The sequence below is a fragment of the Thamnophis elegans genome, chromosome 4 (genome assembly GCF_009769535.1).
Source record: "Thamnophis elegans isolate rThaEle1 chromosome 4, rThaEle1.pri, whole genome shotgun sequence".
Lineage (NCBI taxonomy): Eukaryota > Metazoa > Chordata > Lepidosauria > Squamata > Colubridae > Thamnophis > Thamnophis elegans.
The window spans coordinates 130552065-130578729 of NC_045544.1; the positions used below are offsets into that span (position 1 = coordinate 130552065).

The window sequence follows — 26665 nt, forward strand, 5'->3', positions numbered from 1 at the left end:
TGCTACTAACTGAAGAGCCACAAGGATTGACTCAAGGACTGGGGCAAGAAAGCTCGTAAAACGGAGCACAACTGAACATCTGTCTTGCTTAGCCGCAAATATTTGCGCTTGATTGTATCAAATGATGGAGGATATTTGTAGCTTAAGAGTTAAAATGAGGGTCCTTGGTGCTCTCTGAGCTTAGCTGCTTTCTTGCAGATGTTTCCTTATCCAAAGAATAGAATAGAGAATAGAATAGAATAGAGGATAGAATAGAATAGAGGATAGGAGAATAGAAGAATAGAATAGAGGATAGAATAGAAGAATAGAATAGAGAATAGAATAGAATAGAGAATAGAATAGAATAAATAGAATAGAATAGAGAATAGAATAGAGAATAGAATAGGAGAATAGAATAGAATAGAGAATAGAAAATGGAAAATGGATCAGAATAGAAAATAGAAAAGGAATAGGAACAGGAAAAGGATAGGATAGAATTCTTTATTGGCCAAGTGTGATTGGACACACAAGGAACTTGTCTTCGATGCATAAGCTCTCAGTGTACATAAAAGATATAAGTGATAAATCATGATCATAATCATCATAAATACATTCATCATCAAACTAGACAACATCATCAGTGCTAGTAACTAGTGACTAGCATTGATGTTATGTAGTTTGAGTAATGAAACGTCTGCAAGAAAGCAACCAAGCTCAGCGAGAACCAAGGGCTTAATGATGGTTGTAAGTAGAGGACTACTGGTAGAAGATGCACACCAAGTATATCCCTTCCCTTCAAATTTCTCCGCAAATGCATCAGTAAGAATCAGGTGCTAGGACAGTGTTTTTTTTCCAGGATGAAGTTGATTTCCAGTTATTCCCAGCAACATTGAGCCCCAAGGATTCTAGCCAAGGTGGCATCAGAAGTTCTTAGTTATGGCCAAAAAGAAAAGAAAAAAATTGGGGGGAAAAATCACATTCTGCTAAAGGAGAAAAAAACAGTCACGGCTACCCAGGCCTTGTCTGGGAAAGGGGACCAGGGGCTATAAAACTGTAGTGTTTCATCGTCACAATGTAGTGTTCAGGTGTGATTCTTTGGTCTCAGCATCTGGATTTTTGTTTTTATGGTCTTCAGGAAGAGTCTCGAGGCAGAGAAGGATCCCATCCAATTCCACACAAAACAGCCAAGGGATGGCTTCAAACCCACAAGGTTGCCCCCCAGCTGTTAACGCAGCATCGGGGAGTAACGTTTCGCAAACTATATTGCAGTGTGGCCGAAATGTAAGCTGCCCTCCTGGAAGATTTGGGCCCACGAGGGGATCCCCAGTGCCGAAGCCACGTGCTGCCCAACCCCTGTGTGGAAGGGAGGGGCTCTGGGTGTCCCCCTGGAACCCTAGTGGCCTAGCTGCCGGTCGTCGTAGGTGCTGTATCGCTTGACATGAATGCGCCTGACTCGGTCACGCGGCTCGTAGTTGCCGTCCTCATCTTCTCCGCGGGAGGCCTGGCTCCGATTTTGGCTCGTGGCCTCCAGCAGGGAGTTGTCAGGCACCCGGGGAGTCTCGTATAACAGGATGTTAAGCGTTTCCTCGTAGATGCGGGCCTCAGGGAATTCGACCTGGAGGAAGAAGATGTAGCTTTAGAAATCGGAGCAGCGGTTTTTTCCGACTATTCTCCTTGCTCCTATTTGAAAGCAACTCATTCAAAGGAAGCATCCGAGACTCTGTTTTAGTTTGCATGCTATTATATCCTGGCCTTGAATAAACCGAGAGATACCATAGCAACTGTCTGTGGGAGTCAGAAATGGAAAGCAGGACACTGTCTCCACTATCTGGATTTAAGATATTGCTCTCTGCCATTGAGGAGGCATGCAACCGCAACCAACAGCAGCTGCAACGGGTAGGCCTCCAAAAACCTGCCCAGTCTTCTTTCGAGCGATCTAAATGGGTGGCTAGCCAAGCGACATCCACTCCAAGGAGGCCACAGCTTCAGGACAGGCAGAAAAAGAAACTCCGAAAGGAACCTCTTTAACTTCTCAGACGGTCAAAAAGACGGTGGGAGATTGGTACTTTCAGGTTTGCAAGATCCTGAAAGGTAGCCTTACAATAAAGTCAAATTAGTTCATTGGGTCATGTTTTCCGTCTAGTCTGCCTGGACTGCCTGAAGTGATGTTCTGTCATCCCTCACATCCCGCAACAGCAGGTATCTCAAGTATTAATCCTGAGACCTTCACAGAGGACTCTCAGCCATGATTCTCCGGTGCCCGGAATCACTGTTGTGGCCTGTCAGGCCTCCAGCAGCCGAATCAGAGGACGAGGAGGTGTGGGAGTCAGGGTATCAGGCCTGCAGCCATCTTTTCTGTTGGATCTTTGACCTGCCACACTTTCTATTATTCTACTATGCATTTTCTATTGTGGGGAAATGAGAGGGGGGGATTGTAAGGAGTGAGATGCTATGTAGCCATAACAACATTCTTTCTAGAAAGCCAAGGTCATCCTTTGTCTTTACACCTCTGCACCTGACCAGAACTGGATGGGACGAACTGCCAGCATGGCAGTGGGAGATTGAACCATGTGATGGACTTGTGGGTGTGGGGGCAAGATCTTGAACTTTCAACTGGGCGGGGAAAACCGGGAATCTTTCAGATTTGGGTTTTTCCCAGATGTGCCCACATGGCTCTCTTAATAAATTGGAACTTTGAGGAATCCTTTGCCTCAGACTCTGATTTAATTTTGGATGATATTTGGAATCCTGACACAGGGTCAGCATCAAGGCAACCTGAGAGCTCCGAGGGGGGAGAAGGAATGGAGCTGTCAAAGAGAGGGACAGAGGTGGAGCCAGGGCTGTCCATCAGCCCTCAGATGGAGAGTCCACAGCCCCCAAGTCTAGAGGTGGCTGATGAGGTAGAGGAGGAACAGCTGCGTCCATTGCCTCATGGATGGATGCACAGAAGGCAGGAGGAGAGGAGAGCAGTGGAAATCTATGGGCCGATCCTTGGGACAGAAGAGCCACACCACTGCCTACAAAGCCCCACCCTAGTTCTGGGGATAAAAGGCAGGGGGCGGAGATGAATAGATGTGGCGGACAACTATTCATCTCCCTGCCGGACGGACTTGTTAGCCTGTGGTGAGATAGTTGTTTTTGCCAGGGCTGCCAGCGCTCCTAATAAAGGAATCATTGATTTAACTTTTAGAAGGTTTGTCGTGTTTGGGGAGCTGGGTCAGAACAATTGCCGGTTACCTTTGTCTGCTTCTTTTCCGTGGCGTAAACAATGGAGGTGCAACAGACCTCGGCCAGCTTCCGCCCCTGGCCAAAGAAACTCCAGCAGCAGATCTCGTCCCCGATGACGTCCTTGATGAAAAGGACTCTCTTGTTGAACCGGAGCGAGAGCTTGTCAAAGAGTTCGATGTTCTTCAGGAGATTATCGTCCGAGGTGCTGGAGGGAGGGGAAAAAAAACAGCACTGGCTTTATTTATTAAATTTGGACACCACTCAACTCGCCATCGAAAGCGATTCCGGGCAATTGGGAAGCTGGAAGGATTCCATATCTCAATTTTCCTCCACCACCAAAAACGTCGTGTTGAGAGACATGTGGCTCATCCCTAGCTCCAGCGGCTCTCTTGAGCAAGCAGAAGCATCTGGAGATAAGAGGTAGTCCTTGACTTGTGACCAGAATGGAACCCAAAATTTATTGTTGCTAACGGAGACAGTTAAATGAGGTCCCCCCCTCCCCAATTTTACGACCTTTCTTGCCACAGTTCTTAAGTGAATCACTGCAGTCGTGAAACAGTTGGTCAAACAGTTGTTAAGTGAATCTGGCTTCCCCATTGACTTTGCTTGTCGGAAGGTCGCAAAAGGGGATCACTTGGTTCTGGGACACAGCAATGGTCATAACTATGAATCAATTGCCAAGGATCTGAATTTTGATCACATGACCCTAGGACACTGCAACTGCCATAAATGTGAACCGGTTGTCAAGCATCCAAATGTTGATCATGTGACTATGGGGATCCTGCAAGTCATAAGTATGAAAAATGGCCATAAGTCACTTTTTTGAGTGCTGTTGAACTTCGAATAGTCACTAAATGAATGGTTGTAAGTTGAGGACTACCTATATAGAGGTTCTCACATTCTAACTGTTCCAACACAGACTGCTCTCACCTGGTACATCGTTACCACTCCGGCCTTCAGCAGAAAAGAACAGACTAACATGGGGCAAAACTCACTTAACAACTGTCTTGCTTAGCATCGGAAATGTAGGATTCATTTGTGGTTATAAGTCGAGGACTACCTGCAGATAAACTTAACGAATCTACTCAGAGATTGGCATAAAAGAACTCCAGCCTCTGTTGTTATTCCTGGAAAATAAAAATACACTAGTTTAGTTTATCTACTACTTGTAGTATTGGAAATTTAGGACTCATTTGTGGTCATAAATCAAGGACTACCTGTAGATAAACTAAAAGAATCTACTCAGTAAGGTAAAGGTAAAAGTGCCCCTCGCACATATGTGCTAGTCATTCCTGACTCTAGGGGGCAGTACTCATCTCCGTTTCAAAGCCGAAGAGCCAGCACTGTCAGAAGATGTCTCCGTGGTCATGTGGCTGGCATGACTAAATGCCAAAGGTGTACGGAACACTGTTACCTTCCCACCAAAGGTGGTCCCTATTTTTCTTCTTGCATTTTTACATGCTTTCAAACTGCTAGGTTGGCAGAAGCTGGGAGAAGTAACGGGAGCTCACTCCATTACGTGGCACTAGGGATTCGAACCGCCAACGTTTCTGATCGACAAGCTCAGCGAGAGGTTGGCATAAAAGACTCAGACTCCGTTGTTATTCCCAGAAAATAAAAATGGCACCCTCACAAAAAAAAAAGATTTGGGGGAGTGTTAATAGGCTCTGCCCAGGTTCTAAGCTCCACCCACCATCCGCAGACAAATGGGGCTTGTGAAAGGGCTAACTCAGTTCTAGAGCAGTATCTTAGGTGCAAAGATACTGCTCTAGAAGAGACTCCTGACCCAAAAGGAGGAAAAAAGATTTGGGGGAATGTGTATTGTGAGAAAGTGTGTGTGTGTGTGTCTGTCTGTCTGTCTGTGTGAGGAGTTTGCCTTAGAGCAAATTTCCCACATTTTAAACATTCCAAATTTATCCACCAGACCAGGGTGCGAAAAATGGGCTTTCTGGTGAGGAAGACAACCAGATAAAATGTCAATGATGACAAAAGAGGCAGGAAAATTTTCACCCAAATACAGGTAGTCTTCAACTTACAACAGTTTGTTTAGTGTCGGTTCAAAGTTACAATGGCACAGGAAAAAGTTTAATGATCCTTTTTTCAGTTATGATCTTTGCAGCATCCCCATGATCATGTGATCAAAATTCAGATGCTTGGCAGCGGATTCATACTTATGACCATTGCGGTGTCCCAAGATCATGTGATCCCCTTTTGTGACCTTCTGACAAGCGAAGTCAAGGGAGAAAAAGCAGATTCGCTTAACAACCTGGTTACTAATTCACCGGTATCAACTGCAAAGATTCACTTTACAATTGCGGCAGAAACATTGCAAAATGGAGCAAGACTCACTTAACAATCGTCCCACTTAGCAACAGGAAATTTAGGCTCAATTCTGGTCATACGTCAAGGACTACCTATATCTTTTTTAGAGGCTTTTTTAAACAGTTAAGCAGAGTCATCCACGGTGACTCTGGCAGCAACTAGCTCAGCCTGACCTCAGCTCTTGCCTTTTTCCTTTTACATTTTTTCCTTTTCATGATGACAGGCAAAAGCAGAGTTGAAATCCTCTCTGAAACAGCTGGAAAAGGTACGTGTGGGTCGGAGGGAGGGGGAGGAATTCAAATGTCATCCTCAAGTGTAGATCCCTCCCCAAGTGTAGTTTGATTTCAGGCAGAGCCATGTTGCCTTTTCAAACACACACACACACACACACACACACACACACACACACACGCTGGATAAAACTATATAAGCCCAGCTTCACTGATTACAAGTTTGAAAAGGCAACGTGGCTCCGCCTGCAATCAAAGGCTCGGATCGGCTCCAATCCAACTTCTGTGTTTGTGTTTGTGTTTGTTTGAGGGTGAGTGAGTGAGAGAGGGAAGGGGGTAGGAGAGATAGTCCAATCCAACTTCTCTGTGTGCATGTGTCTGTTTGAGAGAGGGGGGAGGGAGGAAGGAGGGGGAGGGAGAAGAAAAAGAATGAAGGAAACTTTTTCGCAAAGGAGAAAAACAAATGCTGTCGCTTTAAATCGGAACTGAGCATGCCTGGCTGTGGAATTCTGGGAGTTGAAGTCCACAAGTCTAAAAAAATTTGAAACCCACCACTGTGTCAGTGCCTCACCAGCCATAAACCTCACCGCACGTCACTGGTTAGGGATGATGGTTCTTCGAAACTGGCTGGAAAAATGTTGCAAGCAATGATCAGGTGAGCCCAGGACCGTTCTAAACAGATGCTGGTTGTCAACTGCCCAAACCACAATCATGTGACCATGGAGACACACCGTGATGGTCATTTAAGTGTGAGAGAACTGGTTGTAAAATAAATTTTTTTTTGCACCAGCATTAACTTCAAATTACAGAATCAGAATCGAACTGGAAGGGATCTTGGAGGTCCTCTAGTCCAGCCCCCTGCTCAAGCAGGAGACAAGGGACTCTCCACTCTCTTCTTAAAGACCTCCAGTGATGAAGCGCCCACAATGTTTGAAGCAGGGGTGACATCAACTTATCTTCTCTACTGGTTTGCAAATGTGAGTGCGCGCCACATGCGCAGGACCTTCCGTGCATGCGCAGAGCGTCAAAAATGGGACGTGATGACGTCCAGGTGGGTGGGCGGAGCCTGCTACCGAGCGCGGCTGCAAAGGTAAGTGGAACAGCGAGGGGGTGGTGGAATCCGCTGTGCCACACGATTGAGATTAGCTAGAAAGCAGGAAATCCGAAGATTCTAGCTAATATAAATAGCACGTCACACCTGATCATCGGAAATACTGGTTTGCCCGAACCAGTAGCATTTCACCCCTGGTTTGAAGATCATCCTCGACCTACAGCCATTCACTAAATGAACGGTTGTAGGTCGAGGACTACCTGGAATTCAGCCCCACAGGACCTACTTGTTGTCCAACATACCCCTAGCTTGACATCTTGCCCCGTCACAGATGGATTACAAAACTAGTGAATTTGCGTCCAAATACCAGTTAGTTCTGATTTCTCATTGCTAACTTCAGCAATTTTGTTTACTTTAAACAGCAGCAGCTTCATTTTTTACTGCCGCTACTGTAATTAATACTATTTTACCTTGCACTTTGACCAGAGAATTGTCATATTAAAGGTAGATAAGACGCAGAAAAGCTAGTAAATGTTAATCAGTGGCAAAATAATCTTGACTGCTGTTTTGAAAACTTGACTGTATCATAAAGCATCTAGGATCTGTGCCTAGGATTAATTAATTACAATTGCTTTGCTAGAGTAATAGAACTTTTCTGTTTAATGACTGGCTCCTAAGGTGATTTGGAATCTGATAAAATTCCTATTCACTCCAAGACGTCCTTTTGACTTGTTTCGATAAATATAAAATGTATAATTTTATTGGCTTTTAAAATGTACACTTTACATTTATATTGTAAATATATGTATGATGTATGTATGTATGTATGTGTGTATCTATCTATCTATCTATCTATCTATCAATCATCTATCTATCTATCTATTTAATGTCACAACCCCTGGTATGCCCAAATATGTGAGGAGGCATACTGCTTCCTTTCTCTGTCTATCGGCTCATCACAAGAGACCATCCAGACAGAAAGCCAAAATTTTTACTGTTGCCTTTGTCACATTTATGTTGTATTTGTGCTGATAAATAAATAAAGGGAGACTAGTATAGATCTATTTCAAGCTATTTAGCTCTCATCAGCTAACCATACCCTTACTAGGATTGAACCTGTGCTGTATTACATATTAGGCAGTTGTGTTAGCCACTAAGCCACAAGGTTCTCCTCCTTTATCAGCTGAGCCAGGGAAATAGGTATGTATTTAGTGTCACAACCCCTGGTATGCCCAAATATGGGAGCAGGCATACTGCTTCCTTTCTCTGTCTATTGGCTCATCACAATTCTGTCTGGATGGTCTCTTGTGATGAGCCGATAGACAGAGAAAGGAAGCAGTTGTTGTATTTATATATATATAAATGGCTCTGTGTCTGTGTCCGTGTGTGTGTGTGTGTGTGTGTGTGTGTGTGTTCCAGCATAACTCTGGAACACCTCAGCAATTTCAACCAAACTTGGTACACAGATGACTTACTCTTTGGAAACAAATACCGTGGGGGTAAGACACCCCTAACACCCCTCGGAGCGTGTGTGTGTGTGTGTATTCTGTTACGATACAGGCTGTTGTGCCTTCAAATGACTTCTACTGTACTGCCGTAAAATGGCTTCTACTGTACAGCGCAGTGGAGTTGCCATGGTAACGGCTTCCCAGTACTCCACAAGGGGTCTCCCTCTGGTAAGGGGGAAAATCCAACACTAGAAATTACGTTTGGTCTGGACATTCCGCCCCCCCCCCCCCCGCCCCTTATAAATAAATATCCGGGCAACGCCGGGTTATCAGTTAGTTATATCTATTTGCAATACATGTTACATCTAATGCATCCTCCGCTTACGACTAATTGAGTTAAGGTTATAGCCTGTAGTTATGGTTGTAAGTCGTGTTGGTTGTAAGCTGAGTCAGCCATGTGACCGCACCTAATTTTACACCCCTTTTTGTGGCAGTTGTTAAACAACCACCCTGGAATTCATTGTTTGCTATGGGTAGGTTTTGCTTGAAACGGGAAATAAATGCCAAACGCTAGCAAAAACGTCATAAATCATGGTCATGTGACTGTGGGACACTGCAAATGGCAGTAAATGCAGGCTGGTTGCCAAGCGCTCAAAATGCGGACATTTAACTGGGGGCAGGGTGGGTGAGGAGGAGGCTGTTGGAATTCCAGAACCGGGTCATAATTACCTTTTCTTAGGTCCATTGTAACTTTGAACAGTTGCTAAGTGACCAATCATAAATGAGGATTACTTTTAATGTATTTTATACCCACACACATACATACATACATATGTTTGTGTGTGGAGACTCTAGAAAGAGTGCAGACATGAGCAACCATTAGGGGATTGGAGGCTAAAATATATGAAGAACGGTTGCAGGAATTGGATAGGTCTAATTTAATGAAAAGAAGGACTAAGGGTGAGAAGATAGCAGTGTTCCAATATCTCAGGGGCTGCCACAAAGAAGAGGGAGTCAAGCTATTCTCCAAAGCACCTGAAAGCAGGAGAAGATGCAACGGGTGGAAACTAAACAAGGAGAGAAGCAACTTAGAAGTAAGAAGAAATTTCCTGACAGTTAGAACAATTAATCAGTAGAAAAATTTCCCTCCAGAAGTTATAAATGCTCCAACACTGGAAGTTTTAAAGAAGAGATTGGATAACCATTTGTCTGAAGTGGTATAGGGCTTCCTGCCTAAGCAGGGGGTTGGACTAGAAGACCTCTGTGGTCCCTTCCAACTCTGATATTATATATTATTATATTATGTTATATTATATTATATATTATAATATATTATATTATATTATATTATTATAGTATATTATACTATACTATATTATATTATATTATTATATTACATTACATTATATACATACCTTCACACACACATATATATACATATATACCTACACATATACTACACATACACAGACATAGATATATAGATATAAATGGAAAATGTCAACCATACACATACACACCAAATTATCACAGCAGGGACCACCAACTCAACTGGGTCTTAATGTCTGGGGGGGGGGAAGAGCGAGGTCTGGATAACTTAATGATAAAGAATGATAAATTAAACAATAATAAATTAAACAAGGAACCTGCTAATTTCCTCCGGCTGAGGGATGATTGCTGCCCTTAAGCAACATGCTTTGTGGGTCATTCCACACCATAGGCTGAGCCAGCATAAAGAATACGTAAATTTCCAGCAAACATGAAAAACCAAAATAATAATAGTAACAAATAGGAGTTTCTACAGATTTAAGTATTGCCCCTTCTTTAAAAATACAGCCTAGGGGCAAATTCTGGAGGAGCAGTCCCAGATCCCCAAACTTATCCTTCCGAATTATACCCATACAAGAGATTGGTGGGTTCATATATTTCCTGAAATACAACATGGGCCTATTCAAACAGGTATAAGGAATATATTATCTATCGGGACAGGTAGTCCTCAATTTACAACCACAACTGAGCGTGAAATGTATGTTGCTAAGTTAAATGAGCTTACCCCATTTTATGATTTTTCTTGCCACAGTTGTTGTTAAGTGAATCATTGGATTTGTTAGGTTAGTAACCCAGTTGCTAAATGAATCAGGCTTCCCCATTGACTTTTGCTTGTGAGAAGGTTGCAAAAGGTGCCTGTCAAAAGTGCCTGTCAACCCGGAAGTGAACCTGGATGAGGCCATCTTGGAGGCTTTGGGGTTGCAGAAGAAAGGGCAGGGAGGGGGGGAAATAGCTAAAGGGGGCTTTGTAGCCAAAACAAGAAAGTTTTCCTGTGGGAACCAAGGACGTTCTGACGGGTGGCTGGCCAGAGGAGGAGTAAAGTAACCAAGCAACCAGCCAGCACCTTGATTGGACAGCATGACCAGTGACTGGGGGGGGGAAAGGAAACTTTTACTTTTTAATTAGGTGAAAGCCGCGGGAACTCTCAGAGTCGGCTTTTCACCAGTTGTGCCAATATGATGTATCCAATAAATTGTTCTTCGAGAAATTTGCCTGCCTCAGAGTTTGGCTTTCTGTGGGTGCGTTACTTGGAATGCTGACATCGCTGTTGTGACTTTGAACAGTCACTAAGGGAGTTGTTGTAAGTCGAGGACTACCTGTACAGTGTAGCAAAGCTTTTAGGTCTGTTTGGGGTCTTCCTAGATTCAACTGGTGGATCACCGCAGGGAACAGAAAGGTGGATCGGACCATCCTACAATTCCAAGCTTGGTCTTTTAAGCTTCAGCATCAGCCCAGAGAAGAGAGGCGTTTACCTTGTGTAGGAGTATTTGTTGTTACTTCGGTTATAAAGGAGCTTCACCACTGGCTGAAAAAAAAGGGGGGGGAGAAAAAGGGGTGTCAATGCAGGCAGAAGAAAGAACATCAAAGCTCACGGAGACTCATTGTCCTGGATCCCACAAAGCTCTGGGAACGGAAGTACTGAATGTTCCCAGGCAGTGGTGGGATTCAAATAATTTAACAACCAGTTCTCTGCCCTAATGACCATCTGGGTAGGTGGGGCTCGGTGGCCATGTGACTGGGTGGGCGTGGCCAACTCAAGGTCACTCAGGTCGATGGAAGCTTCGTCTTAGCTGTTGCAATGTGATAAGGGTTAACCAGAGAGGCAGTTTCTGTAAGCAGGTCAATAAAGATTAGGCTAGAACAGTGTTTCTCAACCTTGGCAACTTGAAGATGTCTGGACTTCAACTCCCAGAATTCCCCAGCCAGGGAATTCTGGGAGTTGAAGTCCAGACATCTTCAAGTTGCCAAGGTTGAGAAACACTGGGCTAGAAACAACACTAGAATGTTGGCTTCCTGCCTTCCTTACAGGATTAGCCCTGTAAAGTGGGGAAAAACAAAAGGAGATTTCTTCCAACAACCGGTTCTCTGAACTACTTAGAAAGTTACCAACCGGTTCTCCCGAATAGGTGCGAACTGGGTGAATCCCACCACTGTTCCCAGATCATTATGGGAACCTACAACCACCATTCCTGTTTCAGAAGTTTTACACAGGTAAGAGGAGGAGAAAAACTCGGTTCCAATTTACATGAAAGCTGGGACATGACCACTGAAATAAAGACAAGGATAGAGAAAGCTCGAACAGCCTTCTTCAAAATGGAAAAGGTTCTTCTGCAGTCACGACATAAGCCTAAGATTGAAAATCAGGCTTGTCAGAGGTTACATTTTTTTTCTATCCTGCTCTACGGAGTGGAGATTGGCCTCGGACAGAAAAACCACTTGAAGGGACTAGCAGCATTTGAAATGTGGATTTCAATAGGCGGCTGTTACGTATAAGCTGGGTTGACAAAATCAGAAATGAGGAGGGGATAAGGCACCTGGGAATGTTCTGACCCAGGCATCCTTAACAAGCAAGAAGCGGAGTCTTGTTTCCTGGCGAAACCCCTTTGCTTTGCACGACCGTGAATTCCTTTCATTCACAGTCCGCAAGGCTTAGCAAACGGTCTTTTAGTGGGTTGTTTATCAAATACGAACCTTATCACGTTTGGCGAGCTGCCAAATAGCCAGTTCCAAATGCAGGGCAAGGCAAAACGTGACACAGAGTCTCTTATAGTTGCAAACAGAACTTTCCTCTCTTTCCACAACCAAATAAACGCATTGTTTCCTGCAAAAGCCCCTTCTCCGTTCACTCCTCTTTTGTTTCCTATGGGAGGGTCCAATCACCTCCAAGGTGTGGCTTTACTCTTAAGTCGACCCGGCTTTCTTAATTGTTCTTGTCTTCTGGCAGCTCTGCGCATGCGCACACTGGGAACAGGCTCCAGCTGTTCCTCTGCCTTGCTGTTGTCTAGCTCCTTCTCTGCCTCTGACACAGAGCCCTCATCTCAGCTTTCCTCAATCCCCAGGCCTGGCCCCTGTTCCTCCCCAACCTCCTCACTGTCCATTTCTGCTGTCAGCTCCACAAACTGCCAGGGAAAGCCAAGGGAAACCATCAAAACCATTTAAAAAAAAAGGAAGTTAGAATATTTTGGACATATAATGCGACACCCGGAAAAATATGCCATACTTCACTTAATCCTCCAGAGAACGATTGAAGGCAAACGAGGCCCAGGCAGAAGAAGAAGATCAGGGCTTCAAAATCTAGGGTTTGGGCAAAAGTCAGCAACAGTTTTTCGTTAACAAAAATAGGATTGCCAACATGGCCACCGTCCGATGACAGATATGGCACAAGGAGGAGGAGAAAAATAAGCCTTGGAGATAATCTTGCCAGGCCTTCAGATTCCCAGTACGGGTCATCCTTCATTTATGACCACAATGGAATAGTGTAGGTGTAGGGTCTCTTGCTTGGGCAGGGGGGGAGGGAGGGTGGACTAGATGACCTACAAGGTCCCTTCCAACTCTGTTAATCTGTCTGTTAGATTGAGACAGAACTTCTGTTGTTAAGCAAAGCAGTGGTTAAGTGAGCACACCCCCAATGGTAAGTACGGAACCTTCTTGCCATGGTTAAGCAAATCACTGCAGTTGTTAAGTGAATCATAGCAATAGCAGTTAGACTTATATACCGCTTCATAGGGCTTTCAGCCCTCTCTAAGCGGTTTACAGAGTCAGCATATCGCCCCCACAGTCTGGGTCCTCATTTCACCCACCTCGGAAGGATGGAAGGCTGAGTCAACCTTGAGTCGGTGAGATTAGAACCGCCGAACTGCAGATAGCAGTCAGCTAAAGTGGCCTGCAGTACTGCACCCCTAACCACTGCGCCACCTCGGCTCTTGAAATCATGCAGTCTTGAAGCAACTCAGTCTAGAAAAAGTTTAACCATCTGATTCTTTTAAAAGCGCATAAAATCCTTTAGGAGGCCGTTTGATGCAGGTGAGACTCAAAAGTCTGTACAGCTTTCCTTGCTGGGATTTTTTTTTTAAAAAAAAATTGCCATGGAGCAACTCTGTGGCTTTTGCACAGGGGGGAAACAAAGGCACAGCTGCCATCTTCACTTTTTTGCCCTTTACTTGGATGTTTCTGGAGTAGCTCCAAAGAAACAATAGAGAGAACAATATAATTTTATCCTTGCAAACCACCCAGAGTCACTGAGAGTGAGTTGGGTGGCCATATAAATGTTCATGAATGAATGAATGAATGAATGAATGAATGAATGAATGAATGAATGAATGAATGAATGAATGAATGAATGAATGATAGGCATGACTATTCCAAGTACTCCTTTGCAAGTTATTTCCTAAATTGGGGAATCTTAATTGGAGCAGCTGACTGCTCCTTAGAAGGCCAGATCCTGATGAGGAAAGTCAAATACTTTGGCCACCTACTGAGAAGGAAGAAAGACTCACTGGAGAAGAGCCGAATGCTGGGAAAGATTGAGGACAAAAGAAGAAAGGGACGGCAGAGAATGAGGTGGCTGGACAGAGTCAAGTTAGCAGTCAGTGTGAGCTTAAATGGACTCCAGTGGATGGTAGAGGACAGAAAAGCCTAGAGGAACATTGTCCATGGGGTCACGATGGGTTGGACAAGACTTCACAATTAACAACAACAACAAATTGGAGCAGAAAGAGAAGAGGAACAATAGAGAACCCAATCTACTTTGGAGGAGACCTCCATCATTAACTCTACCCACCTCCAGCAAGTTCCATGTGTTGCCCCAAACAGAAGAACCCTAAAATAATAAAATTGGTTTTATCTGACATAAACTTAAAAACTTTGAGCTGCAAAAGGTAAACCACAATGGTCCTTCTTCAGATATTTATATCACCTCTAGGTGTGTTCAATAGCATGGAAAATGTGGATATTTAAAAGCTTAACGGAGCCTCCTTTTTCCTCTTCCTCATTCTTAAGATACCATGGCAAAGTTCAAACTCCCAGCTACTGATAAGGAAGACAAGTGGCTGGCTTCACAGGTGGTGCCAAGCTAGGCTTGGGGTGACTCTGGCTTGGAGCAGGTGGTACTTAAAACACACACACACACACACCTTATTAGCTCAAGGACCACACCAAACCTGTGGTCAAGATCCCTTATGTTAGGTTTGGGGTTTTTCTAAAGGGTAAAATGCTGCTTTAAATGATTTTTTTGAGTCAGGCAACATTAACAATCCTCCACTTACAGTCACAATTAGCAGCTGAATTTCTACAGTCGCTAAGCAAGGCAGTTGTTAAGTGTGACTTTACAACCTTTTTCCTCGTAGTTGTTACGTGAATCACTGCAGTTAAGCGAATTTTGCTTTTAAAAAAGCAAAATAGCAAAATAATATAGATAACCCTCAACTTCATGATGACAATTGGCCCAGACTTGTTAAACAAGGGGGTTGTTGAGTGAGTTGCCCCCAACAGCTTTCCACCATGGCTGTTAAGTGAAGCACTGCACTTGTTAAGTGAATCAGGCACTCGTTTAGCAAATGGAGTTTCTCCCTGTGACTTTGCTTGCCAGAAGCTGGCTGGGAAGGTTGCAAATGATGATCACATGAGCCAGGGATGGTGCAATCATCATAAATACATGTTGATTGCGCCTGAATTTTCATCCCATGACTGTGGGGATGCTACGACAGTTGTAAATGTGAGGACTAGTTGTAAATCACTTTTTTTCAATGGCACTAACTCAAACTACACCAATGGTTGCAAATCATGGACTAACTGTATTAGGACAAAAAGGGCAGCCCGCATGCTGGACATTCTCGTCTCCTAGATTAGTGTAATGTATGACTGTCTAGGGAGATTCTCAGTCATCCAGGTCCTGGTTGTCCCAAAGGTGCCTTGGGATAACCATGTCCCAAATGGTGTAGCCAGCCAAATGGTTGTCCCAAATAGTGGTAGACTTTAGGAGAAACCCTCCCATACTACCACCTCTTACAATACTAGACAACACAGTATCAACAGCAGAGACCTTCAAACTTCTATGGTCTATCATATCTCAAGACCTGAAATGGACACCTCAAAAATGTCATCAAAAAAGCACAACAAAAAAATGTTCTTTCTGCGCCAACTCAGGAAGCTCAAACTGCCCAAGGAGCTGCTGATTCAGTCCTACAGAGGAATTATTGAGTCTGTCATCTGCACCTCCATAACTGTCTGCTTTGGCTCTCTAACCAAATAAGACGGATACAGACTTCAGAGGATAATCAGAACTGCAGAAAAAAACAATTGATACAAACCTGCCTTCCATTGAGGACCTGTATATTGCACGAGTCAAAAAGAAGGCTGTGAAAAAATTTCAGACCCCCTCACATCCTGGACATAAATTGTTTCATATCCTACCCTCAAACAACACTATAGGGCACTGCACACTAGACACAAGACTGTTTTTTCCCGAACGCCATCACTCTGCTAAACAAATAATTCCCTCACCACTGTCAAACTATTCACTAAGTCTGCATTACTATTAATCTTCTCATCGTTCCTATCACCCATCTCCTCCCACTTACGACTGCAACTTTATTGCCCTATAATTTACATTGTTTCCTAGTATGATTTGATTGCTTATTTGTACCCTATGAATATCATTAAGTGTTGTACCTAACAATTCGGAACGAGTGTATCTTTTTTTTTAATGTGCTGAGGGCATATGCATCAAAGACAAATTCCTTGTGTGTCTAATCCCACTTGGCCAATAAAGAATTCTATTTTATTCTATTTTTTTCAAGAGGCAACTGGACTCTCTTGTTTTTCTTTGAAGATGTTTCGCTTCTCATCCAAGAAGCTTCTTCAGCTCTGAGAGAGCAAAACATCTCCAAAGAAAAAACAAAGTTGCCTCTTGGGACTGTACAGGTAGTCCCGACTTACAACAGTTCCCTTGGTGACCATGAAGAGAGTGAGTTATGACCATATTTCATAGTTGTCACTGTTAGGTAAGTTCCCCGTTGGGAGAGCGAGTGCGTTCAGAGAAGCATTGTGAGAGTTGTGTTGGAGAACACACAAACCAGCATACAGAGACACTGCAGTTTGAATAGGCTTTTGCTTTCGTGGAAATAGAGGTATCAGAGTCCATCAAACAGTCCAAGTCATACACGGATAAGACAGTCAGTCATCAATGTCTTTCAGTTAAGGGATAATCCAAATAACATAGTCCATAATCATACAAACAGTCTGGTACTCAAAAGTTTGCTAGCAGTTGCAAAACTTACAATAGCTGACGGCACTTTCTAACAGCCAGCTTCCAAAACACTCAGATCAGATCAGCCCAGCATCTAACAAACAGAGAGCTAACAGTCATTCTGGCTCCCTCTTATGGCCGATTGAGGAAAACAGCAACCAATCACATTTTACAGTATGATTTAAAGAAACAGGTACAGCATTGCTATATGTTTTATATATTACCAACCCAACCGTTAGACTATATTCCTAACAGTGACCACTGTAGTAGCCCCATAGTCACATGATCAAAATTCAGCCACTTGACAACTGACTCACACTTATGACGGTTGTAGCATTCCTGGGTCACGTGAGCACCTTGGGAGACCTCTTGACAAGCAAAGTCACTGAGGAAACTAGATTCATTGTGACTAACTTAACTGCAATGATTCACTTAACAACTGTGGCAGGAGAAGTCATAAAATGGGGCAAAACTCACTTAGCAAATTTCTCAATTAGCAACGAAAATGCTGGGCTCAATGGTGGTCGTAAGTTGAGGACTACCTATAATGTGGGAACTGGCCCTTTTCATCTGCTCATTCTCTCCTCATGCCCCCTCAGTACCTTCATGGCTGATTCAATGAGCCTCTCTTCCTCTTTCGGTGATGTGATGACAGGGATATTGCAGATTGGGTGGTAGGCCTCTTTCTTGTCCTGCAAACAGAATTGCACACATTCAGGCAGATTAGAACAGGGTAGACTGCCACTGCCTCTGGAATCTCATTACTCTGAACGGCCGAAAGGAAGATTTAAGCACATCTGGCTTTTCCATTGTTCTTTTTGCCAAGATGTTGGGAGCGGGCTGTTGCAGGATACAATTTAGGCCTTAAGCCAGGGGTGTCAAACTCAAAGCCCACAGGTGAAATCTGGCCCACGGGATGCTTAAATCCAGCCCGCGGAAACGGCCTGGAAATACCAAAGGGGCAGAGCGCGGTGCCTCTGCTGGCCAAAAGAAGCCACGTGCGGCCTGTTTTTGGCCGGCAGAGTGCTGCTGGAGGCTGGGGAGGCCAAAAACGGGCAGTGTGAGTGGGAACTTGGGAGGCCTCTGCGCAGCCTATTCTTGGCCGGCAGAGTGCTGCTGGAGGCTGGGGAGGGCAAAAACGAGGTGTGTATATGTATGGGGGGGGGGGGGGTTGCACAACTCTCCTCACCCCATATTGACCGGTAAAGTGATGCTGGAGGCCGGGGAGGCTGAAAACGGGCTGTGGAGGGGGGGAGCTCAGGAGGCGTCTGCGCAGCCCATTTTTGGCGTATAGAGTACCGCAGGAGGCGTCCATCCCATCTCTCCTCCCGTTCCTCCCCCCCCCGACCCACGGAGTACTAAATGCTGATCCGACCCTCGAAGAAATCCAGTTCAACACCCTTGTCTTAAATCTTGAAGAGAATTTTGGTGGTTAATTTCTCCCCCCACCCCTCCTGCACCACACTTTTCAAAGGCGGCATGAGAATGCCATGAATAGATATCTGAGGGACCTCTTCAGAGGTTTAAGAGAGTGACGGCTTTAAAGTTTGAAGACGCCATTTTCTTTTTTAAAACAGAGCACTTGAAAGATTCGTTGCGGTACATTGAGGTGTGGTGGTGTTGGTGTTTGAAGCCCTCAAATTCAGGACTGGGGGTGGGAGTGGGGCACAAGGGCTCCCATCTCCAGAATAATAATGTACATGGCAGACTGCAGTCTGTCCTTCCCCAAAGAACTTTAAATATATACTGGTTTCCCCTTATCAAGGACTTTTTCCGAGTAGGATGCTTGCCTTGAGTAAAGGGGTTGAGCTGGATGACCTCTAGGGTACCTTCCTTCTCTTAAGCTCTCTTACCTGCAAGGCAGCTTGACAGAGGTCCACCAAGCCCTGGATGAGGTAATATTTGGCTTCGGCCATCAGCTCCTTGATTTCCTGACGGTTCTTGGGTAGAATAACCGTGTTGTCCCGCAGGTAATTTAAGATGGTTCCAAAATGCTTCCCACAGCGGTCGATCAGGATCCAACCTGGGAAAGAAAGAAGCAGATCTTGGGTTTCAAACAAAGCAGGTGAGAAAATTATCCCACAGAGCTTTGTTTTCTACCAAGACGACTCGTAGAAAAACTTGCCTCGTCTTGGGAGGTAATCCCGAACAGGCTGCAAACAGATCTCAGACAATGATGGCCTGGGCTAAAAACTTTTGGATATGCAACAGAATTAGATAAATGGCAGAAACTATGGGAGAAGAACTGTAAAATTGACTATGTCAACTGCATATAAAGAAAACCTGTATAAAATATTTTATAGATGGCATTTTGCACTGGCAAAATTGGCTAAAATGTATAAATATAGATCTGCCAAATGTTGGAAGTGTAACCAATCACTGGGCTCATATTATCATATGTGGTGGAGTTGCCCAAAAGCTATAATGCAATACAATAGCAGAGTTGGAAGGGACCTTGGAGGTCTTCTAGTCCAACCCCCTGCCTAGGCAGGAAACGCTATACCGTTCCAGACAAATGGCTATCCAACATCTTCTTAAAGATTTCCAGTGTTGGGGCATTCACAACTTCTGGAGGCAAGTTGTTCCAGTGATTAATTGTTCTAACTGTCAGGAAATTACTCCTCAGTTCTAAGTTGCTTCTCTCCTTGATTAGTTTCCATTCATTGCTTCTTGTCCTGCCTTCAGGTGCTTCAGGGAGTTCAGCTTGACTCCTTCTTCTTTGTGGCAACCCCTGAGATATTGGAACACTGCTATCATCTCTCCCCTAGTCCTTCTTTCTATTAAACTAGACATATCCAATTTCTGCAACTATTCCTCACATGTTTTAGTCTCCAGTCCCCTAATCATCTTTGTTGCTCTTCTCTGCACTCTTTCTAAAGTCTCCACACCTTTTCTACATCGTGGTGACCAAAACTGAATGCAGTATTCCAAGTGTGGCCTTACTAAGGCCTTATAAAGTGGTATTAACACTTCACGTTATCTTGATTCTATCCCTCTGTTTATGCAACCTAGAATGGTGTTGGCTTTTTTGGCAGCTGCTGCACACGGCTGGCTCCTATTTAAATGGTTGTCCACTAGGACTCCAAGATTCCTTTCACAGTTACTATTGTTGAGCAAGGTACTACCTATACTGTACCTGCGCATTCCGTTTTTGTTGCCTTAATGTAGAACCTTTCTCTTTTCACCATTGAATTTCATTTTGTTAGATAGTGCCCAATGTTCAAGTTTGTCAAGATCCTTCTGTATCTTTAGCCTATCTTCTGGAGTGTTGGCTATTCCTGCCAGGTTGCTGTCATCTGCAAATTTGATGAGTTCCCCATTTATTCCCTCATCCAAATCATTCATGAAGATGTATTGGGTGTAAAAGAGAGCCTTGGGGTACTCCACTGCATACTTCCCTCCATGAAGATGCAGTTCCATTGAGGACTACACTTTGAGTGCGGTTGGTCAGCCAATTACGAATCCATCTGGTGGTGATGCTGTCTAACCCACATTCTTCTACTTTAAGTAGTAGTAGTTTATGGTCTACCTTATCAAATGCCTTACTAAAGTCCAAGTAAACTATATCGACGGCATTCCTCTGGCCCACTAATTTTGTCACATTATCAAAGAAAGCTAAAAAAAACATTGGATGAAAAAACACACTTGGTTGGAAAAAATGATAAAGCAGTATATAGACTTGAAACCAGAGATTGTTCTGTTGGACATTCTACCAGAAAAATATGATAAAGAAGTTATATATCTGTTTTTACCAGTGGTGGGTTGCCAATTTGTTTGCTACCGGTTCGGGCGTGCTCGCACATGCGTGCAACACTTCTGCACATGCACAGAAGTGTCCGGGTGGGTGGGAGGAGCCTCCCGCCATCACTACTACCAGTTCGTCTGATCTGGGCTGAACTGGAAGCAACTCACCTCTGGGTTTTACATATATTAACTGCAACCAGAACTGTATTTTCACAACAATGGGAAAGCGACGAGACTCCGATAGATGAGAACGTAATTAAGAAAATACTAGGATGCACAGAAATGGACAGACTAACACGTATGGTTAAGGATAAAGAAGAGACGGAATATTTTTTGACGTGGGATGTATTTTACCAACGGTTGGACAATGGAAACAGAAGTTAGAAATGAAGAGATATAAAAAGAGGAAATGTTAATGTGGAGAGAATTTGATGAGGAAGATCAAGATCAAGATATATTGTAATTATATTAATATATAGTTATATTATTTACACTATTGTGATGAATATAACAAATAATATGTGGATTATGACTGTTTAAATAACTGTACCCAGATCACATGGAAAGTGATATAAATAAAACAAATAAAACATGGGGGGAGGGGGAGAGAAAAAGAGGCCAATTATAACTTTAATTAATTAGATTTAAAAATCCTTGATATGTCTCCATCCAATGGGACCAAACTCACTTAACATCTTACTTAGTAACAGAAATTTTGACTCAATTGTGGTTGTAAGCTGAGGCCAACTAGAACTCAAAGAAAGAGAAGCAATGCAAAACTGTATCTCCCACTCCCAAACTTTGGAGCCAGTAGAGAGGAATTGCTGTGCTAAGAGATCAAGAGAGTCAACATGGATGCATCACCCCCGTTTTGCTCCCATCAGAGGTGACCCACAAACATAACTGATCCTGTTTCACAATGGAATATTCTGCAAGAGTGGCTGGAGATGCGTTTGCAAAAATGCAAAGCCAAAAAACACGAATAATTTATCTTGAAATTAAACGAAGTCTTATATTAAGTGACAGAGGGTTAAACTACTCAAGTTAGTTTAAGTACCAGAGGGGAAGGCAAGAAGCAATGGAGGGAAGCTAATCAAGGAGAGAAGCAACCTGGAATTGGGGAAAAACTTCCTAACCGTTAGGACAATTACCATATTTTTTTCAGGGTATAAGACACACTGGAGTATAAGATGCACCAAGGTTTTGAAAAGGCAAATTAAAAATAACTGTTTTTGCACTCTGCAGATCTCCCAAAAATGTCCTGTTTTTGTCACAAAAGGGCATGCATAGCCTTTAGGCGGCTTATAGAGTGCTCCTGGGGGTTGGGGGAGGGGCAAAATACGGCACTCTAAAAACCTCCAAAAGGCTATTCATGCCCTTTTTTTTAAAAAAAGAAACGGGCTCATTTTCGTGAAAAATGGGCCGTTTTTGGGAGGTCTGCAGAATGCAAAAACTTTTTTTTTTAATTTGCCTCTTCAAAATCTTGGTGCGTCTTATACTCCAGTGCGTCTTGTACTCCGAAAAATATGGTAGTTGAATTAAATGTTCTGTTTTCTTCTGAAACCTTTCTTTTCTTGGATTTATCCATGGTTGGCCTACCGGGAGTTGAAAAGCTCAATAAATCGTGGGAGTCAGGGCCAGCATCAAGGCAACCTGAGAGCTCCGAGGGAGAAGAGGGAATGGAGCTGGCAGAGAGAGACAGAGGTGGAGCCTGGGCTGTCCATGAGTCCTCAGATGTCAATAGCCCCCAGGCTGATGAGAGTCAGTAGCCCCCAGGCTGATGAGGAAGAGCAGGAACAGCTGGGTTCAGTGCCTGACGCGTGGATGCACAGAAGGCAGAGGAGAGGAGAGCAATGGAAATCTATGGGCCAGTCCTTGGGATGGAAAAATTAATGCTGCTAGTGAAGCCCCACCCTAGCTCTGGGGATAAAAGGCAGGGTGGGGGGGAGATGAATAAGTGTGGCAGACGACTATTCATCTCCCTGCCGGACAGACTTGTTAGCCTGCTATGAGAGAGAAACTCTTTGCTGGCGCTCCTAATAAAGGAATCATTGCTTTAACTGCGGAGAGTTTCTCGTGTTTGGGGAGCTGGGTTAGAACATCGGCTTCGCTTGTTTTCATCAGCACCCACCTTCCTTGTCAGAGAGCACCTCCATCCTTCCGCTGAACATGGCTTTCAGCATGGTGTCATGGCGCGTCAGCACCTGCACGGTGGTGTAATACAAGGAGCCCCCGACATTCAGCCGCACGTACTTATTGCCCAGGCTGCCGATTTTGGTGCTGCACCTCTTCGGCTTCGCTCCCGAAGCGGGGCAGAGGGTGGTTAAGCAGGTGTCGCCGGACATCTCCTTCTGCAAGTAGATGACAACACGGCAGTGGGTGGGCTTCACCGACTCCGCCGTGGTTGGAGGGGAAAACCGTGCGGGTCTCCAACTGGATTCTCAAGAACACCTTGGAAATCACTGGACCCACAGCTGAGAGACTCTAAAAGGAGAGGAGAGAGAGGAAAAAAAGGGATTTGTTTCACTGTTGTTGGTTGAACTGATTGTGTTGGGCTGGGTTCACACAACACGTTCAGCGGTAAAGTCCGTGTCAGGCCCGGAAGCCATCTTTTGCACTGAGCCTTCAGGCCTGCCACATTCAATGCTGTGGGAAAACGGGAGTGGGGGATTATATGCAGTATGGGAGATACTTTATATCAGTGATAGTCAACCTTTTTCTACCTACCCCCCACTAATGGATCTTTCTTGATGGAAAAATTTCCTTACCGCCCACTAGTTTTTGTGCAAGTGCGGAACATGAGCATATTTCTTTTTTTCAGACATGGGTTCTAAATTTGTTTCACAATTTAACAACTACTTTTACTCTTACGTTTTGATCTGCACTCCACACAGTGCTTTTTTCCCTTCTCTTTTCCCTTTTATTACAAACACCAAAAACAATGCTGTATTAGGTGCCAATTTTTATTAAGTGTCACCATCAAAACAAAATTCCTTTTCCTGCCTTCTTCTTCTTCACCTTTCTTATAGTATTTCACTATATCAAGGATCTCTTTTTCCCTTTTTTATTTTCTCCTTCTTTTTCCTTTACTTATTTCTTTCTTTTATTTTATAAGATAATAAAACTTAATTTATGAGCCAGACTAAACACTGCTTACTCTCCTCCTTTATTTTATCCCCTTTTCTCTATTTTTCTTCCCTTTTTTTGTTAATTCTTTTGGATCTTTTCTGTTTTATCTCCTTTTTTTTACCTTCCTTAGGGCAATGTGCAAAAGTAAGGCTGAGCTAGTTAGCCCACTTATTATTACTAGCCAACAACAATTCTCTCCTGCCTATAACTTTTCTTTCTCCTATTTTGCAATTGCTCTGCTCCGCTTTATTTTATAACAAAACTTATCTGCCTGTCCCTGCTATCAGTTTCCACTCCTCCCCTTCCTCTTCCCACGTGTTTGCTTGTTTGCGTGCACGCGCACGTTGGTTTATTGATGTGTGCGATCGCGCCTGCCCACTCGCTCAAAAGAAGGTTTTAACCTCTGAAGACCCTACCGCCCACCTGGAATCCCGAAACGCCCACTAGTGGGCGGTAAGGACCAGGTTGACGACCCATGCTCTATATCAGTGATGGCGAACCTATGACACGCGTGTCAGTGCTGACACGCGTAGCCATTTGGGGTGACACGCACAGGATTTCATGCGATTCATCCTCGGCTCCTGCACGGCCGCCGAGGATGAAAGAATCTGTGCTGGAGGAACGGGGGGGGGGGGCGGGACGTGTGATCTCCCCCGCCCTCACTCACTTACTGTATCGCCGCCGCCCCTTTCTGAGCGCAGGGGCTGCTGGTAAGGCGTGCGTGCCGTGCGCACACACGTCATCAGCGCGGCGAGGGAGGACCCGCAGGAGAGGAGCGCGGGAACAGTGCGTGCCTCTCTCCAGTCAGGCCGGCACAGAGAGTCTACTCCTGGGACTGTCGGTTACGACCGCACCACAGCAGGGAACAGCGGAGTGCCAACGGGAACTGTGAGCGCCATTAGCAGCAACTATTGGGGTGCCAATAGTTTAAGGGTAACTCCATCCTTAAATTTATGAAAGGCTCTACAAATTTAAACTCTGCAAGTTTGAGCATTGCTCACTCCATAGCTCAGCATGCAAAAGCGCTTAATGAGGGAGAATTTATTAAAGAAACTCTCCTAAGATGTGCGCCAGTTCTATTTCACGATATGCAGAATAAAGATGCAATTATTAAGAGAATATCTGAGTTCTCTTGGGGCGGGCTGGAGCGGCATGTTGATGAGGACGTGGAGCTGGAAGCAGCCGACTCCACAGCCCTGGTTCACGGCACCCCAAACAAGTTCAATAATATCAAGGGCAACATACGAAATCGACTGATGAACAAAGAAGTTACTAAGCAGGTATGTTAAATAATTTGTTTTTGGTTTATTAAATACAATTATATATTGCAATTATACATTTTTGTAGTTTAAACTATAAATTGCGCAAAATTATGTTTTTGTCGAAGTGACACACAACGTGAGTTATGCTCGATTTTTTGCCAATTTTTGACACACCACGCCAAAAAGGTTGCCCATCACTGCTCTATATAGTCATAACAACATTCCTTTCTCAGAGAGTCAAGGTCATCTTGCCCTGCACTTTGAGGGGTGTGACTGGGAGGCATCTCCAGTTGGGGCGGGGTGTCAAGCGTGCCTCATTCAGTATCCAAGGAAGAAAACCCCCAGCTCCCTTTGAATAGGGAGAAAGGTACTTTTACTGGATATGAAACGAAAACAGCTAAAGAAAAGCAAGATCTGAAGCAGAAAAGAGCGAACATATACATATCAAACGTTTACCCAGGACCTTCCCTCCAGTTACCCCAACCCAATGTCCAATGTGCAACTCCCAAAGGTGACATGTGGGGTGCATCTTCAAGTGGCCTCATTCAGTTGGTATGCAGAGATGGTTGACCTTGACCAAGCCCAAACATGAGCCATCAGGATGCACAGAAGATGGTGAGAAGAAAACTCCCTTCCTGATAACTCCTCCAGCACTTAACAACTCCCCCCCTCAAAAAAATAATACCATATGCCCCCACCCTCCCCGTTACTATGGCAGCCGATAGCAAGCAAGCAAAGTAGAGGCTGACATGGGGCCTGATTGGACCACGTGGTGGACATGTGGGTGCTGGGCAGGGACTTGAATTTCTACTTGGGTGGGAAAAACATGGAAGCTTTCAGATCCGGGTTTTCCCAGATGTGCCAACGTGGCTTCTCTAACAAAATGGAACTTTGAGGAACTTCAAGTCTCGGAGTCTTCTTTCGTTTGGGGGACTTACTTGGAACCCTAACATTCTGTTTTTATCAACCATCTTGCCTGGACACTCTTCGCCAAAAAACAATGAAGCCATGTTATAGTTTAGCAGGTGGTAAGAAGAGATCAGAAGCATTCCTCCAAAAATAAGAGCCAGAATTCTAATTTATTGGAACCAGAGCATTCTCTAGAGATCTATTGGTACACAATGACACATCTCCGGAGGGGATCAGGAAAACAACTGGGAGCTGGTTGAGGTTCAAGTTCCCTTTAGAACAGGTCAAACAGCGTTTCCAGGAAATTATTTTTTAAGATTTTTGAGCAGCTTGTACAGGTAGTCCTCGACTTACGAGCACAATTGAGCCCAAAATTTCTCTTGTTATGTGAGACAATTGTTAAGTGAGCTTCCTTCCATTTTACGATCTAGTTGTTAAGTGAATCACTGCATTTGTTAAGTTATTAATGCAGTTGTTAAATGAATCTGGCTTCCCCACTGACTTTGCTTAACAAAAGGTGATCACACGACCCTGGGACATTGCAACCATGCTGGCCGGCTCAGGAATTCTGGGAGTTGAAGTCCACAAGTCTTAAAGGGGCCATTGTTCCCCACCCCTGTTATATGATGCCATTTAGGTACTAGACTTAGGGCAAATTCTTAAGGCGCTCTGACCAGCTCTTGACTTGATAAGAGTCAACTTCTCTCTAATTGAAGAATATAGGAAAAGTGGATTTAAACAGAAAATGGACACATATATAATCACACATAGATCCCTATGTCAGACAG

General features: G+C 44.2%; 1 protein-coding gene across 3 annotated transcripts in view; it reads right to left on the reverse strand.

Annotated features, from left to right (window-relative positions):
* Positions 1-810: 810 nt before the first annotated feature.
* TNFAIP1 (TNF alpha induced protein 1) overlaps positions 811-26665 on the reverse strand; it is a 30212-nt gene continuing 4357 nt past the window's right edge. For all 3 annotated transcript variants that reach the window (XM_032216608.1, XM_032216606.1, XM_032216607.1), the window contains exons 2-7: positions 22709-23061; positions 18687-18856; positions 17436-17525; positions 11060-11112; positions 3217-3412; positions 811-1594 (exon numbers count right to left, since the gene is read on the reverse strand). In XM_032216608.1, the coding sequence (XP_032072499.1) occupies positions 1373-1594; positions 3217-3412; positions 11060-11112; positions 17436-17525; positions 18687-18856; positions 22709-22922 (945 nt within the window). In that variant the 5' untranslated portion in view covers positions 22923-23061 and the 3' untranslated portion in view covers positions 811-1372. The remainder of the gene's footprint in view (positions 1595-3216; positions 3413-11059; positions 11113-17435; positions 17526-18686; positions 18857-22708; positions 23062-26665) is intronic.